Genomic DNA, 15624 nt, shown 5'->3' on the forward strand with positions numbered 1-15624 from the left:
AATAATAAGAATAATAATAATAATAATAATAATAATAATAATAATAATAATAATAATAATAATAATAATAGTAATAATAATAATAATAATAATTAATAATAATAATAATAATAATAATAATAGTAATAGTAATAGTAATAGTAATAGTAATAGTAATAGTAATAGTAATAGTAATAGTAATAGTAATAGTAATAGTAATAGTAATAGTAATAGTAATAGTAATAGTAATAGTAATAGTAATAGTAATAGTAATAGTAATAGTAATAGTAATAGTAATAGTAATAGTAATAGTAATAGTAATAGTAATAGTAATAGTAATAGTAATAGTAATAGTAATATAATAATGTAAATAATAATAATAGAATAATAATAAATAATAATAGTAATAATAATAATAATAATAATAGTAATAATAATAGTAATAGTAATAGTAATAGTAATAATAGTAGTAATAATAGTAATAATAATAGTAATAATAATTAATAATAATAATAATAATAATAATGTATTAATAATAATAATAATAATAATAATAGTAATAGTAATAATAATAATAATAATAATAACAATAATAGTAATAATAATGGTAATAATAATAATAATAATAATAATAATAATAATAATAATAATAATTAATAATAATAATAATAATAATAGTAATAATAAAATAATAATAATAATAATTTTTTTTTTTTTTTTTTTTTTTTTTTTAATTAGTAAAATGTGCACGCATTTCGATCTGCCGTCGCAAAGGATCTTGCCCCTTTTGATTTTTAGTGCCTTGCTACGACTTCGGGATCGCTTTCGCATAACTTCGTGGTGCTTTTCGTCACGCGCCGATACTCACGCTTTCATAGCGTTCTGCTAATCTCGTCCGGACTCGCCCCTCTATAAATTGATGTTAGTAGCCTTATTTTATTTGTCCTTTACACTGGAAGTCGCGTTTATATTCTTGAAGAAATGTGCCGTTGCAGCGTCCCAGAAATTTAGTGCAGCGCCGACAAAATCTTGCCCGGGATGGACGGCGCTGGAATGTTGGCACTTTTTCAATGAAAATTGCTCATTTCATTCATTCATTAAAGAAGCAGGGTTCCCGTCTTGCCCGTCGGATGGTTTGTCCCTATGTGGACAACAGTGAGGTTAATAATGAAATGATATCTTTATAGTCACGTTCATTTTAACGTCATTGCCGTTTGTTGCTCTGAGCGCTTTGCTCTCTGAATGTTGTAGCCTTAGTTCAATGGTCGAATGCCTTCGTGTCAGCTTTATTAGGCGACGTAAATCACTCAGGAGGAGTTGATCTACATTACACTGCAGAAACATTTCAAGAGCATTGTTTAAGAATAATCGTCTCACCGCAGAGAGAGAGAGAAAGAAGAATAGAAAGGAACTTATTATAAAATATATTTAACGTTCATACAAATCCTTAAGGCTTATTGGTTATTTACATCGTTCATACAATCCTGTAGGCTGGTTGTCGTATCCGCAAGGTAGTCAGGTTGTATGTACAACCACGCTGCGGTACAACCTCGCAGCGGTCACCAGACTCAAAATGCGTTGGAGCAGATCAAGTTTGTATTAAATTTTTTGTCGCAAATCGCAAAAAACCGTCCGTTCATCTGTATAAACAACAGTACCTCAGAGACTATAGAAGATAGAGTAACTAAATGTGGCACACAGATTTCTATAAGCCCCACGCAAATCAAGTTTGTTTAAAAATTAAGCCACTCCCCTTTCCGCCCCCAAAAATCGCGAAAAACCACCACACCCACAGTTTTAAGATAATACGTTTTTTGTGATAATAAACGTTATATATTAGTATTATCTATTATCCCACTGAATCGCATCAAGATCGGACAAGTAGAACGAAAGTTATGTCGATTTAATGTTTTCAAAGTAATACAAGTTATTTCTTTAAATAAAAGGATCTTATAGACTAAAAGAGATAGAGTAACCAAATTTGGCACGCAGATTTCTATGTACCCCACGCAGATCAAGTTTGTTTCAAATATAAGCCACGGCCCTCTCCACCCCCGCAAATCGCGAAAAACCAGCACACCCACAGTTTTTAAGATAATAGTTTTTATTGTGGGTATTAGAGTTGCACGTTGCTATTATCTATTATCACACTTAATCGCAGCAAGATCGGACAAGTAGAACAGCAGAAATAAAGTGCCAAAGTTCTTGAAGACTTAAGAAAAATGCATCAAATAATTCTCAACTGGTTCTGACGACTTAAATGTGACATTCGGCTTGATTCTCCAGTCGAGGCAACCCAAATGCTACTGATGATAGGGACTGGCATCTCTTGAATCAGCTGTACCATGCCTTGCTTCACGCTTTTATGCAAGTATGGTGTGTTGTTGGTTGTATCATGAGGCCTGTTACTCAGTAGAGGGATCGGTAACCAAAGAGATTTAAAAGTTGGCCTAAAACCTTATGTATTAGGTTTCAACTAAGTCACAACAGCAACACAATATGGCATTCAAACCTTTTTATCATTCTTGCGCCTTAGAATTCTCAACTGCTTCTAGCGACGCAAAGATGGCATTAAGTTTGAATTGCTGGTCAACTAGCAGAAATGGTACTGAGGATGGAAAATTAACATCTCTTGAAAACATGCTCCTTGCATTTATGCAAGTGTTTTTGTTGCTTGCTGAAGACAGTAACCAACAAGAGGCACAATTTTTGTTTTTGCCTAATTTATCTCATACAATATTTTGTAAACCATAAAACTTTTGAATTGATTTTAAACTATGCAGAATTTTTTTTTAGGAGCAATCGGTCGAAAATCAAGCTTTAGTATGAAAACTTTTTTGTTTGATGAGATATCGCAACCAAACTGATACAATAAGCATTTAACTGTTCAAGCTGGTTCAAATCGGACCACTATATCATATAGCTGTCATAGGGCCGATCGGTCGAAAATTAAGTCTTAGTATGAACAACTTTTTTGTTTGATGAAATATCGTAACCAATCTAGTACAATTCGTATCTAACTTGGTTTTATATATCCTGACCGAAGTTCGTTAAAATCGTGCCCCTGTATCAAATAGCTGTCATAGGACCGATCGGGCGAAGGGCGAAAATCATGTCTTAATAGGAAAAACTCTTTGTTTTATGAGGTATCGCTTTTGTGTTTGTTTTAAGCATCCTTACCGGTTCAAATCGGCTTACTATATCGTATAGCTGTCATTGAAACAAGAAGTCGAATATGTAAAACAGCGCTCTGCAAGGGCGTCAAGTGAGCAAAATTTATTTGGATTTTTGGCAGTCTTAGCTTTTTTCATAGTAAGTACGGGGTCTCCGACAGTCAAGAATGCTCGACTGTAGCTCCGTCCATCTAATTTCGTCTGTCTGTGTGTAATATTGACCACGAATTTGACCCCCTTTCAGTGCGAATTGTGCAAAAAGCCGTCTTATTGCTCGATAAGATTTTCTCAGCTATGTTGTGCCCAAATATTATCCTCCTTGGCCTTACCGTTTGGGCTCCACGAATATCAGTCTGTCAGTCCGTCAGTCAGTCAGTCATCTGTCAGTCAGACAGTCAGTTTTAATTCATCGATGTAAGGAAAAGAAATAGCAAACGAGTACATACACGTAAAATATGTTACTAAATACTTGGGTCACCCTTGTTGTTCTTCTTTATATTGCAGTTAATTGATGTCGTTTAACTAAGAGCTTCAAGGAAAATGGGGACATATAACGCAGACCAACTATCAACAGTACGCTAATTTTGCGTGCCAAGGACATCGCATAACTACTGCTTTTCCTGCCCCTTCACCACAGCCTTGCGCCTCAAACGCGTTACCCAACTTTTACAACCCAAAAATGCTTTAAAGCTTTCCACATCTCTCGCCAACATCGCCGTAGAAAGTTTTGTAGTGCAGGTTCTGTTTTAATTGGCGTATTATAGCTAACGAACGTTACTTATTATAGCTTGAGCTTTATATTTTCTTGATAAGCCTGACGATTATCCTATTGAAATATACTTAATTGTGCAATTTAACCTTAAGATGCAATTAGGTTTTACATTTTACAAGAGATTTGAAAGTATTTCTAAAACATAACTAATTGTTCGAATTTTGATTATTAGATGCCTCATCGATCTCGGATTCATTTGGATTGCGATCTTGGGGAACATCGCCAATTTTACACATTTCCTGATACGACAAGCATTCCTCAGCTGAAAGCATTTTAAATGGTTGATTTTTACCAACAATTCCGATAGTTATATTAAGCTTTTCATCAACGGGATGCGCAGAGTTAATGGCATGAATTCCATGGCAAATGATTTCGTCCTTGGAGCTAGTTGGAAATAATACTTGATAGCGTCCCAAATAGGTGCGAGCGCCTTGAGAACGGGCTCCTATGGCCATTGCCTTGCAGTTGAAGGCATTGGCCGATGGCATTATCTGGTAAATGTGGCAGCCCATCTCATCATATCCAGCTAGAAGTAAACCCACTCCAAACGGTCTAAACTTATGGCCCTGGGTGTTTACCTGCATCTTGTTACCTAAATTGGTCACCAATCTGCTCACAGGATAAGCCGAATTATAGGTGTGCCTAAAAGTTAGGCACTCGGTGCGTAGATATTTGCTAATCAGTTGAGCATCTGACGTAATCCCTGCAATGGATATGCCCATATGAATATCTATTGGGAAAATTTTGGGCAGCGATACGCTCAGCTCTGATGAGGGCTTCGAAAGTGCCACCAGAACGGCCAATTCTTCATTCTTGAGCCCAACAGCGGCAGTTCCCAGGCTAACGGCCTCCATTGCGTACTCCACTTGAAACAGGCGGCCTTGAGGACTCCAGAGAGCCAAATCATTGTCATACTGATTTCGAAACATCGCTTATTTTTAGAAAACTGTATGAACTAAAAATATTTAATCTTGCGTGTCATAAAATGTTTTGTAATAATAACAATTTTTAAAAAGTCTGAAAATAAATAGTGGGCTTGCTTTTACAATTTTTATATCCTGAATATATACGTGGAAGGAAAAAACTCTGCTCATATACAGTATTTATCAGATGTTTTCCATTAATCTGTAAGGCAATTAATATAAAAATTTGATGACAATTGCTCTTAAAAACAATTAAATAAATGATCGGTATTCGTATGACAGAGACATATATTTGGAGTCGCACAATAAGAAAAATTATATTAAAAGGTGTCTTATGCCTTATTATAGAATTGTATTTTATTTATTTTAACACATTTTAAATTGTATTATGTCTTTAAAAAAAAGTAAATGTTTTAATTTTAAAACCTTTACTTCGTTTAATTATAATCGTTTTGAGCATAATTTTCGTGTAGTTTTGGTAAACATAAACTTTTTTATGCTTTCTATATACACTGAAAATTTCAAGTAATACGGAAAATATTTGAGAAATTATTATAAAATAGCTATACTCAGAAAAAAGTGTTGCTCTGCCTACTTGCTCGAATGGGTTTGACAGGAAAGCGCCACTGGTTCCATATACCACTCTTTAGCTCGAAAAAATGTTAGGCTATCTAAGAACTAGGCACGGGGTTTATCCTATTCAGCTTATATTATGTATACTCGTTACTTAAAATATAAGTACAAGGGATTATTGTGCTCGTTAAAATGTATTTAACTGGGAGACGGAGGCATCTCCGACCCTATAAAGTGTATATATTCTTGATCAGCATAAACAGTCAAGTCCATGTAGGTATGTCTGTCGTCCGTCACACAGACTCCAAATGCGTTGGAGCAGGTCAAGTTTATTTTAAATTCTTCCCTTCAACCCCCGCAAATCGAGAAAAACCTCCACAGACACGGTTTCTAAGATCTTATAATTTTTTGTGGTAATCTACGTTATCTTAGTTTTTATTGTCTATCATCATTTTTAATCGCAGCAAGATCGGTTAAACAGAACGGCAGATATAGCGTTTTAAATTTTGAAAGCAATTCAAGCTCCTAAAAGTATGTAACTTGTATTCTATAGTCGGGGTCTCGACTATAGCCTTTCCGACTAGTTCTTTTTTGAAATGTAAATTAGTTTAAAGCAAACGGTATTTCTTAGCTATGAATATTAAATTTTTTCTCCTTAAAGGAACTGAATGCTGCCCACATTGGCGAGCGAATCACGCACTTCTAGGATCCAATGGCGTAGATCTGGAACAGAGGTGTAGATGCCTGGTGAAGACTTCTTTGCACAGCCCCAGCCCCAGGAGACAATGGCAAGCAGTTGGTTGTTGTGGACAAGTGGACCACCCGAGTCGCCTTGACAGGTATCCTTGCCGCCGCCTTCAACGGCAGCGCATAACATGCGACTGGTCAGCATGACGAAGTAGGCACTTTTGCATTTGGAATTGTCCACGACATTGACATGGACTTGCTGTAAGACATCGGGTGAGCTGCCGCCACTATTGAGAACTCCCGAACCGGTGACAGTGACTACAGAGCCGGCAACTGGACGCTCCGTGGCCAACTGAATGGGTTGAACATATTCGTTGAATATGAAGTCTCAATCCAGAACCAGAATGGTCACATCGTAGTCATTGTTCACGGATCTATACTGGCTGTGCACAATGTATTCCCGAACCGGTAGCTCCTGTTGCTTTTGGCTAATTCTCGTCGAGCCAGCGACAATGGTCAGATTAGAGGCATTGGCCAGGTCAACAACACAGTGGGCCGCATGATGATGTTGCTGGCAAAGATGCTGCCTCCACAGCGATGTCTGCCATTGTATCGCATCGATATCTGATGTGGATATTGTCGAATATCTGTATTCTCCCCACCAACAATTCTACCAACAAAATGCAATTCATTTTGAAATGAATTAATTCTTTAATTGTCTGAATGTTATACGATTCAATCGCTTTTTATACCTACCAAATCCAAAATTCTTATCGAAGCTAATTAGTTCTTTAATCGATTGGTTTTCCGTGGCGATAGGTTATCTTACGGCGGGTTATAGTCATCAAAGATAGCTGTAAATTTAAAGTGCTGTTGCAAATCAAAAAATCATTATATTTTTTGGGTATTTCTAACTGGTTTTTGGGTTTTTTTTTCACATTGAATTAGGTTTTTTTTTGGGTTTTCTCCAGAAATTGTAGGTCACCTAATCTACTTTAGTCGCTAATATATTAAAAACATTATATTTTCTTTGGGATCGAATTAATTTCAATATATAACTGCAATCTACATATTCTTTTAGATGGTGGAAACCCATTCTGTGCTTTAAATGTTCTTAAAAGTATGTAGCTGCCATGCAAAACTAAATGTCCCTTTGCTTGATTGTCCCTAACGTTGTCCATGATCTTGTTGTCATTTCTAGACGTTTTGTTGTTAGTTTTGTAATAAGTCTGCCAGCGTAAACTGGCCGCTGCTCGTTCGCACTTTAAAATTTGAGTCAATTGGTACATTGTTGTTAGGCGAGAATTTTTAGGCCGAGTAACGTAATGGTTAGAGTCGCCGACTTGCCACAAAGCATACCTATTCAGTTTGGGTTCCCGGGTTCGAATCCCGCTCTGAACGGTCTTTATAAATAAAATTAAAGTATCAAACATGTAGTTATTAAATTCTAGAATAAAAAATTATATAAGCAAAAAAAAAAAAAATTAAAAAATAAGCAAAAGTTCAAAATATTTTTTTTTTTCACTTTCATGCTTAGGGTTTCTCGGCAGAGCTCCACGAGGGGTCTCTAATGTTTTATGTGAGGACAACCTTAGGGAATACCTAGGGAGGTTTCCGATGTTCTCGTTCCTAGGAACTCACAATATTAAAGTCGACAACGTTTTTCATACAATGTACTCAAGGTTTCCCTATCGATTAGTGACAAATCCACATGGATTCCACAACTTTTCCTCGAAGTCTGGAACTGCTGGGACAGTAAAAATAACACTTATAAAATTTACTAAATTAGAATAAAATCTTTATGTGTATCTTTTTTTTTTTTTTTTATCTTTATTTATTTTTTATTTTAAATTTTAAGAACATTGGATCTTATAACAAGAACTTGGTCTTATTTGAAATATTTTTAATACCAAGATGTGTTTTCTTAATTTAAGAATTTTATATTCTCGACGCATTTTGTATACCAAAATTCCAAACTATTATATTTTGCTAAATAATTTCCGAAATGAGTAATATTTTTGTTTTCATATCATTGTAATTATATTTTAGTTTATTTTGTATTATTCACATTTGATTTTCTTAGATTTTTCCATATTGGGTGATAATATTGTGTTATAATAAAATATTAAATAACATTAGTATAGTGGGGATGTCAAAAGCATTTTTGAAAGTATGAAAACCTATAAAAATTGAATAGACTGATTCTGGTGCAATCAGTACTAGCTCATTTATCAATGCTCACATTTAATTTGTCACCTCTTTGACGTCTGCACTAAAAGCTTCTTGCTTTGTGTCCCCAGACTACTTGAAAAGTTGGCAGTTAGTCAGTTTCACTAATTTATGAAAATGTAAACACTTTGACATTTTTTTGCAAATGGTTTAACGGATGTGAAGCCAGCGTCAGCCCTTGCTTTTAGCTTTGACTTAATTAGTTTTAATTATGCCCTAATTGTAGCCCACTTTGAGCCAATTGTCAGAAAGCGTTTCCAATGAAGTTCAAGTAAGCGAGTAATAAATTTTCATTTCACTTTCAATTACTGACTGACAGATTTTTTGTCAAATGCCTCTCAGTAAGATTTGTGAGAAAGGCTTAATTGATTGTGAAGCGTAAATTGGCAAAACGTGTTGGCTTGAAGCTAATTTAGCACATTGGTTAATTGCCTAAAAATTACAAATAATAAGAATTTGAGTTAATTGCCGAAAAATTAGATAAAACTGCACACGAATTTCCGCAACTAAAAATAACACATTTGGGTAAACTGAAGGAGTTTGGAAGGGGAAAAGCTCCCATTCAAAAACTGGTCAACACACCGCAGAGTTTGCCGCAGCGTGGAACCCACAAAAGCACACAACGCGCCAGCAATTTGCATGAGAAGCCATTTTTCAGAGGGTGTTGCATAAATTTTTGCTGCTGTTGCTGCTGCGGCTGCAGCTTGTGCTTAAATGTATGCAATGGAACCCATTAAACAGACACATTATGTGCACAGTTTGATGCCGCGACGAGACGATATGATGGTGGCGTCGAATACACCCTTCGTGATTGCCATTAAAAGTTCTGATGCGTAAAATCAGTTTTTGACTAAACTCAAACTTAAACTTTAATCTCAACTTTCAATTTTAATTAATTCCGCAGCCTTAAAAAAGGCCGCAACCGAAAGTTACAACATATTGGAAATTTCTTTTAAAGTAAAATTACTTTTTTTATATGAGAAATATCTAGACAATTGTTAAATAGCTTTTTGTAAAAGTAGCATAAAATCTATTGTACTTAAGCTTAGTTCTTACAACTGCTGAGGCTATTTCACTGCGGACGGCAGTCCGCGCTAGTGACGAAAGCAGCACAAAGGGTGCAATATATTCAGCTAATATGAAAAATTTGCTACGGCTGTCCGAATAGATCGAGCTATCTACCGATCGAAATTACAAGAACCAAACGTACTTTTTTGGATATATTTGGGGCCTCATATGACGAACAAAAATTTTTTTTTTAATGCTGAGATTTTTTTTAGAATTTTTTAAAATCTGTCTTTTTATTATTATTTTTTTTCAGAGGTGCGCCCACGTTTGTCATCATTACTCTAGAATGCCAAAACCGATTTTCATAAGCTTTACTTTTTCTGAAAGCTAATGAACATATCTATAATTCATTAATACAAAGCTTGAGATTTAAATTAGCAGTTAAGCAGACATCGAAATTCGAGGAAAAGTCGAAAAAAAATTATTTTATTTTATTTTCTATTTTATTTGCTGCATTAATTACACGTCGTTTAAGATATTATTCATTAAAATTTATGGAGATACGGCTAAGTAATTAGCATATAAACAATGAAACAAGTTTTACGCAAAGGCTGATGGTCGACTGATCGGTGCCATGAAAGCTATATGTTATAGTGGTCCGATTCCAACCAAATTTAGACAGGTTGTATCGGTTTATAATTTGTAAGTTTGGTACAGATAATTTAAAAAATAAAAAAGTTTTTCATACTAAAGGTTGATTATCGACCGTTCGTATCGATCGTTACCCTATATCTTATATGATATAGGGGTCCGATTTCTACCAAATTTGGTGAAGATGTAATGGGCAATTAAAGATGCCCAATTTATGAGTAAGATTGAGATATCTCCAAAAACAAAAAGGTTTTCATACTAAAACTTGATTTTACACCGATCGGTCCTATGGCAGCTATATGATATAGGAGACAGATTTGAGCCAAAATTAGTGAAGATGTAAAGGAGAATATAGAATACACCGTTTGTGAGTTTGGTTGAAAAATCTTAAAAAATAAAAAAGTTTTTCATACTAAAGTTGGATTTTAGACTGATCGTTCCTATGGCAGCAATATTGAAAAGTCAACCGATTTGAACCAAATTCGGTAGGGATATACAACACCAGATACACAACCTGCGGGATTGGATGAAAATTTTAAAAACAGCAGAAGGTTTCATACTAAAGGCTAATTCTGAACCGATCTCTCCTATGGCAGCTATATAACATAGTACACCGATTTAAACCAAATATGGTCTAAATGTGTAAAATAACAACAAAATGATATTGTGTGAGATTGGTTAAGATATCTCAAAAATCACAAAAATTTTTCAAACTAAAGGTCATGCCGCTCCACAAGGAAGTCATCAAAGTCATCAAGTCATCAAAAACATGCCTAGACTCAAAATAATATTATATCGCCGTCTCTCCATGGATTTCAATAAATATATCTTTAACGACGTGTAATTAATGCAGCTATGCAAAGTTTCTGATATCCAAATTTATGATGAACAAAATTCAGTTTAATATACTAATTTGAAATAAAAATATAAATTTAAAAAAAAATGAAAATTTGCATTGTGCACTGTGCGCAAAAAGGGTGAGCTTCTTTGAACATAAAAAATACTTTTCGCGCAGTGCCGAATGCCAATTTTCGTTTTTTTTTTTATTAATTTATATTATTATTTAAAATTTGTATATTAAACTGAATTTTGTTCGTCATAAAATTGGATTTCATAAATTTTTGGGTTAGAAATTGCTTTCGTCACTGGACTTTTACCTCGTGTAGAGGTTTTTTTGTGGGATTTCAGAAATTTTTCAATTGCTTTTGCTTTTGACATTGTAACTTTATCATTAATGAAGGCATATAGAAAAATATAAATTTAGTTGTTGAACTTCTTTCATATAAAAAAAAGTTTTTTTTTTTTAATTATAAAGAAAACTCTGGGGCTTTGGCCCATGCACGCTTCGCTCGCGTTGCTACAGTCGAGCATACTCTACTGTCGGAGACCCCGTACTTACTATGAAAAAAAAGTTTTTCATACTAAGACTTGGATTTCGCCCGATCGGTCATCTGACATCTGACTACTGATATGATATAATAGCTCGATTAATCTAACTTATTAGTTTACGATATCACGTAAAACAAAATAGTTTTTCATACTAAGACTTAATATTGGACCGATCGGTCCTATGACAGCTATATGATATAGTGGTCCGATATGAAACAGCTGCGGTCAGGATGTATATAACTAACTTAAATGCATATTCTTTCAATTTGGTTAATATATCTCATAAAACAAAAAACCTAATTTTAAACCGATCGATCCTATGACAGCTATATGATATAGTGGTCTGATTTGAACCAACTTTGGTCAGGATATATAAAACCAAGTTAAGTGCATATTGTATTAGTTTGGTTAAGATATCCCATAAAACATTTCTAGATTTTCGAAATGGAATAAATCCCCATCATAACATCTAAGCATTTTTAGCGCTTTGATACAAACAGACAAACAGACATACAAACAAACTGACTTTTCATTTCATTTTGAGAAGTACACTAAAAATTTCCAATTTATTTATCTTTTGAGCTAGTTATCGGATTTGGGTAATCGAAGTAACAATCGACGCGTATTTTTGATGAGAATTTTAAAAAAAATTTTACAAATGGCCCCAACATCCCCATTAGCTGCAATCATTGAAATTTTTCTCCTTCCACTTCCGTATCTCTTGATCCAGGTGAGTTAGAAAAAGTTTAAGTATACCATTTGTGAGTTAGAACTAAACCTTTTGATCAGTATATAACTCGATCTGATCGGACAGTCATAGCAAATTTTCTAAATTAGCTGTATATATTGCTAGTTGCCTTTCGCATCCTTTATGCTTCTTTCGTCACTAGCGCGAACTGCCGTCCGCAGTGATATACGTAACATTTATTTCATTTTTTCTTTTTTAATTATTTATTTCATTGACCACAATCGATCTATGCATAAATTATAAAACGTTGTTATTATTACGGTGACATTAAATTAAATTTCATGCTTAGCCAATTGCTAGAATTTAAAAGTTACGCACTTGACATCTGTCCAGGCCACAAGCTGAAAACGCGTGCAGCTTAGAGTCCAGCTCTGCTTACAATTAGATGTATGTATAATCCTCGACAACAATAGAAAATAGCAACGAGAATGTCCAGAATGTCCAGATGTCGAGAAACGGCAGCCTCGATTAGCAATGGCAATGATGGCAACAGCTGCCCCTCAACTCCTCCCATTCTCTTTTCACTGCCGTTTTCCTTAAATAATTCCAACTCAAGGACTTGTCTACATTTTGCAGCTTAAATGTATGGCAATTAGTTGGATGCGAAAGCAACATTGGACGTTTAAAGAGTCAAATTTAAAATATTGCTTATTCAGCAGCTAATATGAAAGTTAATCAAGTCAAGCGCGTGAAGTCGATTTAGAACTCTGATTTTGAGCATTTAACCCCTCTGAATTGTTTCGTTCAACTTTTGTGTTTTCTGCTACATGATTCTTGGTGCAACTATATGCGTCATATTTGTTTAATTTTGTCTGGCGCTTTGTTTGCCAGATTTAACATGACTTGTCTAAATTTTTGACATATATGCCTCTTACACGCACAGGTGATTTTCGGCTAACGAATACCACACAGGGAGAGTGCAGGACTTAGCAAGTTCATTGAGGTTATTCAACTTGAAATCCAGTATAAGGTTTTCAAGCAGAATGCTAAAGAAGTTATAGTAAACAGTTGCTCAAGATGAACTAAACTACATAACTTAACCTGAATATTCCCAGCGTTACCATATGGTAACAAGCGATAGGCATTTACTAAAACTTAGTTTTTAGACAACATAATAACAATAGACTAACTTTAATATGATATTCTAAGAGTAAATTGTTGTCTCTTGCTGATGAAAAGTTGATTGAAACAATCTCTTGATGCGAGCTAATCGAAAAATGCGCTTTAAATTGCTCACTATATTCTGCAGTGCAAAAAACGGAATTTGGCAATTCGTCACAAGTAAATTTAAATCGCTTAACTAATTTTAGAACTGAAATATAGGCAATGCACACATAATTAGACAGGTTAAAGAGTGCTCTTTTTAATTATAAGAAAAATTCAGAAAAAAAAAACACTTTTTTTCGGTAAATTAACGCTTTTTATTTTCGTGTTACCATATGGGAAGTACAGGGTACAGATTTTTCCCATACATTTTAATCGCGTTTCGGTACTGTTTTGTTCATAAAATATGATTGTTCCTATGGCAGCTATATAATATAGTAAGCCGATTTGAACCAAATTTGGTCCTGATGTATAAAACCAACTTAAATGCATATTCTGTGAGTTTGGTTGAGATATCTCAGAAGGTACTAAAGGTGAATTTGACCCCGTTTGTTTCTATGACTATAGCTGTCATAGTGCATATAGTGCAAAAATAGTTGCTCAGGACGATTCGGGGTAAATATAAAATTAATGATTGATTAAATGTGACAAATAAGTTATAAACTGACCAGTAACTATAGAGCGTTTAAAAGAAGAATAAATTAACTGAAATTTTAACATTTCTGAAGGTTGTTCAGTTAACACTGCTAATAAAATGCATACAAACATTTAAATAACATCAATTTTCAAAATTTCAATAAAAAGGTGCAGGTAATTTTTTCATAAAAACTATCTTGCTGAAAAGCACAGGCTCCACCTATCAAGTCTGAGTTATCACACACTTATTTTTAATAATTTATTCTTATACTATTCTTGTCCTTCATATATTGTTCTTCTATGAAATCTTCAACCAACCCAGCTGTGAGCAGGGCACAGATTACCCGACCGACTTCTTAAGCTGCTTCTATCGGGTCGGAGAGATCTATTTATCTAGTAAAAGGTAAATGTTCTAAGTTAACCTTAAATTATTAGTTTTTTATGTTGCTAATAATTTTTTTCTAATGGGATAAAAATGTAATCCGTTATTCTCGCGCGATTAAATTCAGTGGCAAGTGATAGTCCTTAAAATGTTGGTAAAGTTTTCTGCCTAACGTGCAAACTTGTATATGTTACATACATACGTATTTTGTCAGGCTTTCAATAAAACTTGTGAATAGAATCGAACTCAAATCGACTACAAGGTGAGCCTTGGTCTTTCTTTTTGCCGCTCACTATCAAATCTTAATATACACGTACATTTCACTACTTTCTTTGACTAATCTTTTGTTCACGTAACAATCGTAAACGAACCCAAATATATAAATTTTTTGAAGATTTTCGGTTGGTGTTTGGTTACCTTCTCTCAGCTTTCACGTTTAAGTTTAAATTTTTTCGAAGCTCAAATACTAAAGAAAGTAACTGTTTTGGGAAATTTACAGCTGCAACGAAAAAAATTATTGAAAAATAGTTGTAAGTGACATTTTTATTTTTTAACCGATTATCTTTAATCTCAATTTCAAAGATCTACTAATTAATCAAGACGCACTTTTCGATTTCGTTAAAAACATTTTTCGATAGAGGGAAATTGGTGGGTCAAAGTTGAATGGTTGAAATCGTTTAACATATAAATAAATGTACTTGTTGATTTGTAAGGATCATATAAATCCTAAACATAATCTTACAAGAGACATCCCAAACTCCTAGCATTGATTTGCATTCTGGAATCTGGCAAGCTTTTTTCGCCTTTGGGTTGTATTTTGATTGCAAATTCCTTGGTCCCACGAAAGTATGTAATAATCTAAGTACAAGTTGATTTTACGACTAACCAGCTGGCTGACTGACAATACGCATTGTTTATTTTCTACAAAAGCCTAACAATGAAAATGCGCAGGTCTTTGGTTTTTTTGGCGTTCCTCTAGAAAGCTTATCCAATAGTCAGCATCGTTTTTTGAATGGGGATTCCCCCCTGCATTGGTATGCATTACGCTTAGCTAAAGTCATAAAAATGATAGCCGCCAATGAACATTTCGCAAATAAAAATTCGTTTCGCTGGCTTAAATTATGCAAGTGTGTATACAAGAGGAGATTTTTATTACTGTCAGCTTAGATCTTGTCTACAAACTTGACAAAATGTATTTTTATGAGCTACAGTTTGCCCTTGCGTTTGTCTAAGATTTGCTTAGTTCAAGTTCATGTCCAAGACTTAATTTAACTGCAGAAAATTCATCTAATTACTTTCTAAACTGTCTTCAGCTTATAGCTCATTTAACACTTGACTCTCAAGTACCAAGTTTGACAAATTGCACGTCC

The 15624-nt window shown here is 34.2% G+C and overlaps 1 protein-coding gene and 1 pseudogene across 1 annotated transcript; both read right to left on the minus strand.

The window, feature by feature from the left end:
* Nucleotides 1-3996: 3996 nt before the first annotated feature.
* LOC117780950 (proteasome subunit alpha type-1-like) lies at nt 3997-4879 on the minus strand. Its single transcript, XM_034617648.1, has one exon. It carries the CDS (start codon nt 4851-4853, stop codon nt 4071-4073), a length of 783 nt encoding a protein of 260 aa, XP_034473539.1. The 5' UTR covers nt 4854-4879; the 3' UTR covers nt 3997-4070.
* A 1142-nt stretch (nt 4880-6021) lies between these two features.
* LOC117781284 lies at nt 6022-7302 on the minus strand (annotated as a pseudogene).
* Nucleotides 7303-15624: the final 8322 nt, after the last annotated feature.

The sequence above is a fragment of the Drosophila innubila genome (genome assembly GCF_004354385.1).
Source record: "Drosophila innubila isolate TH190305 chromosome 2L unlocalized genomic scaffold, UK_Dinn_1.0 4_B_2L, whole genome shotgun sequence".
NCBI classification, from domain to species: domain Eukaryota; kingdom Metazoa; phylum Arthropoda; class Insecta; order Diptera; family Drosophilidae; genus Drosophila; species Drosophila innubila.

Coding starts and splice junctions, on each gene's coding strand:
- LOC117780950 (XM_034617648.1), bottom strand. CDS start 4,853: ATGTTTCGAAATCAGTATGACAATGATTTGGCTCTCTGGAGTCCTCAA.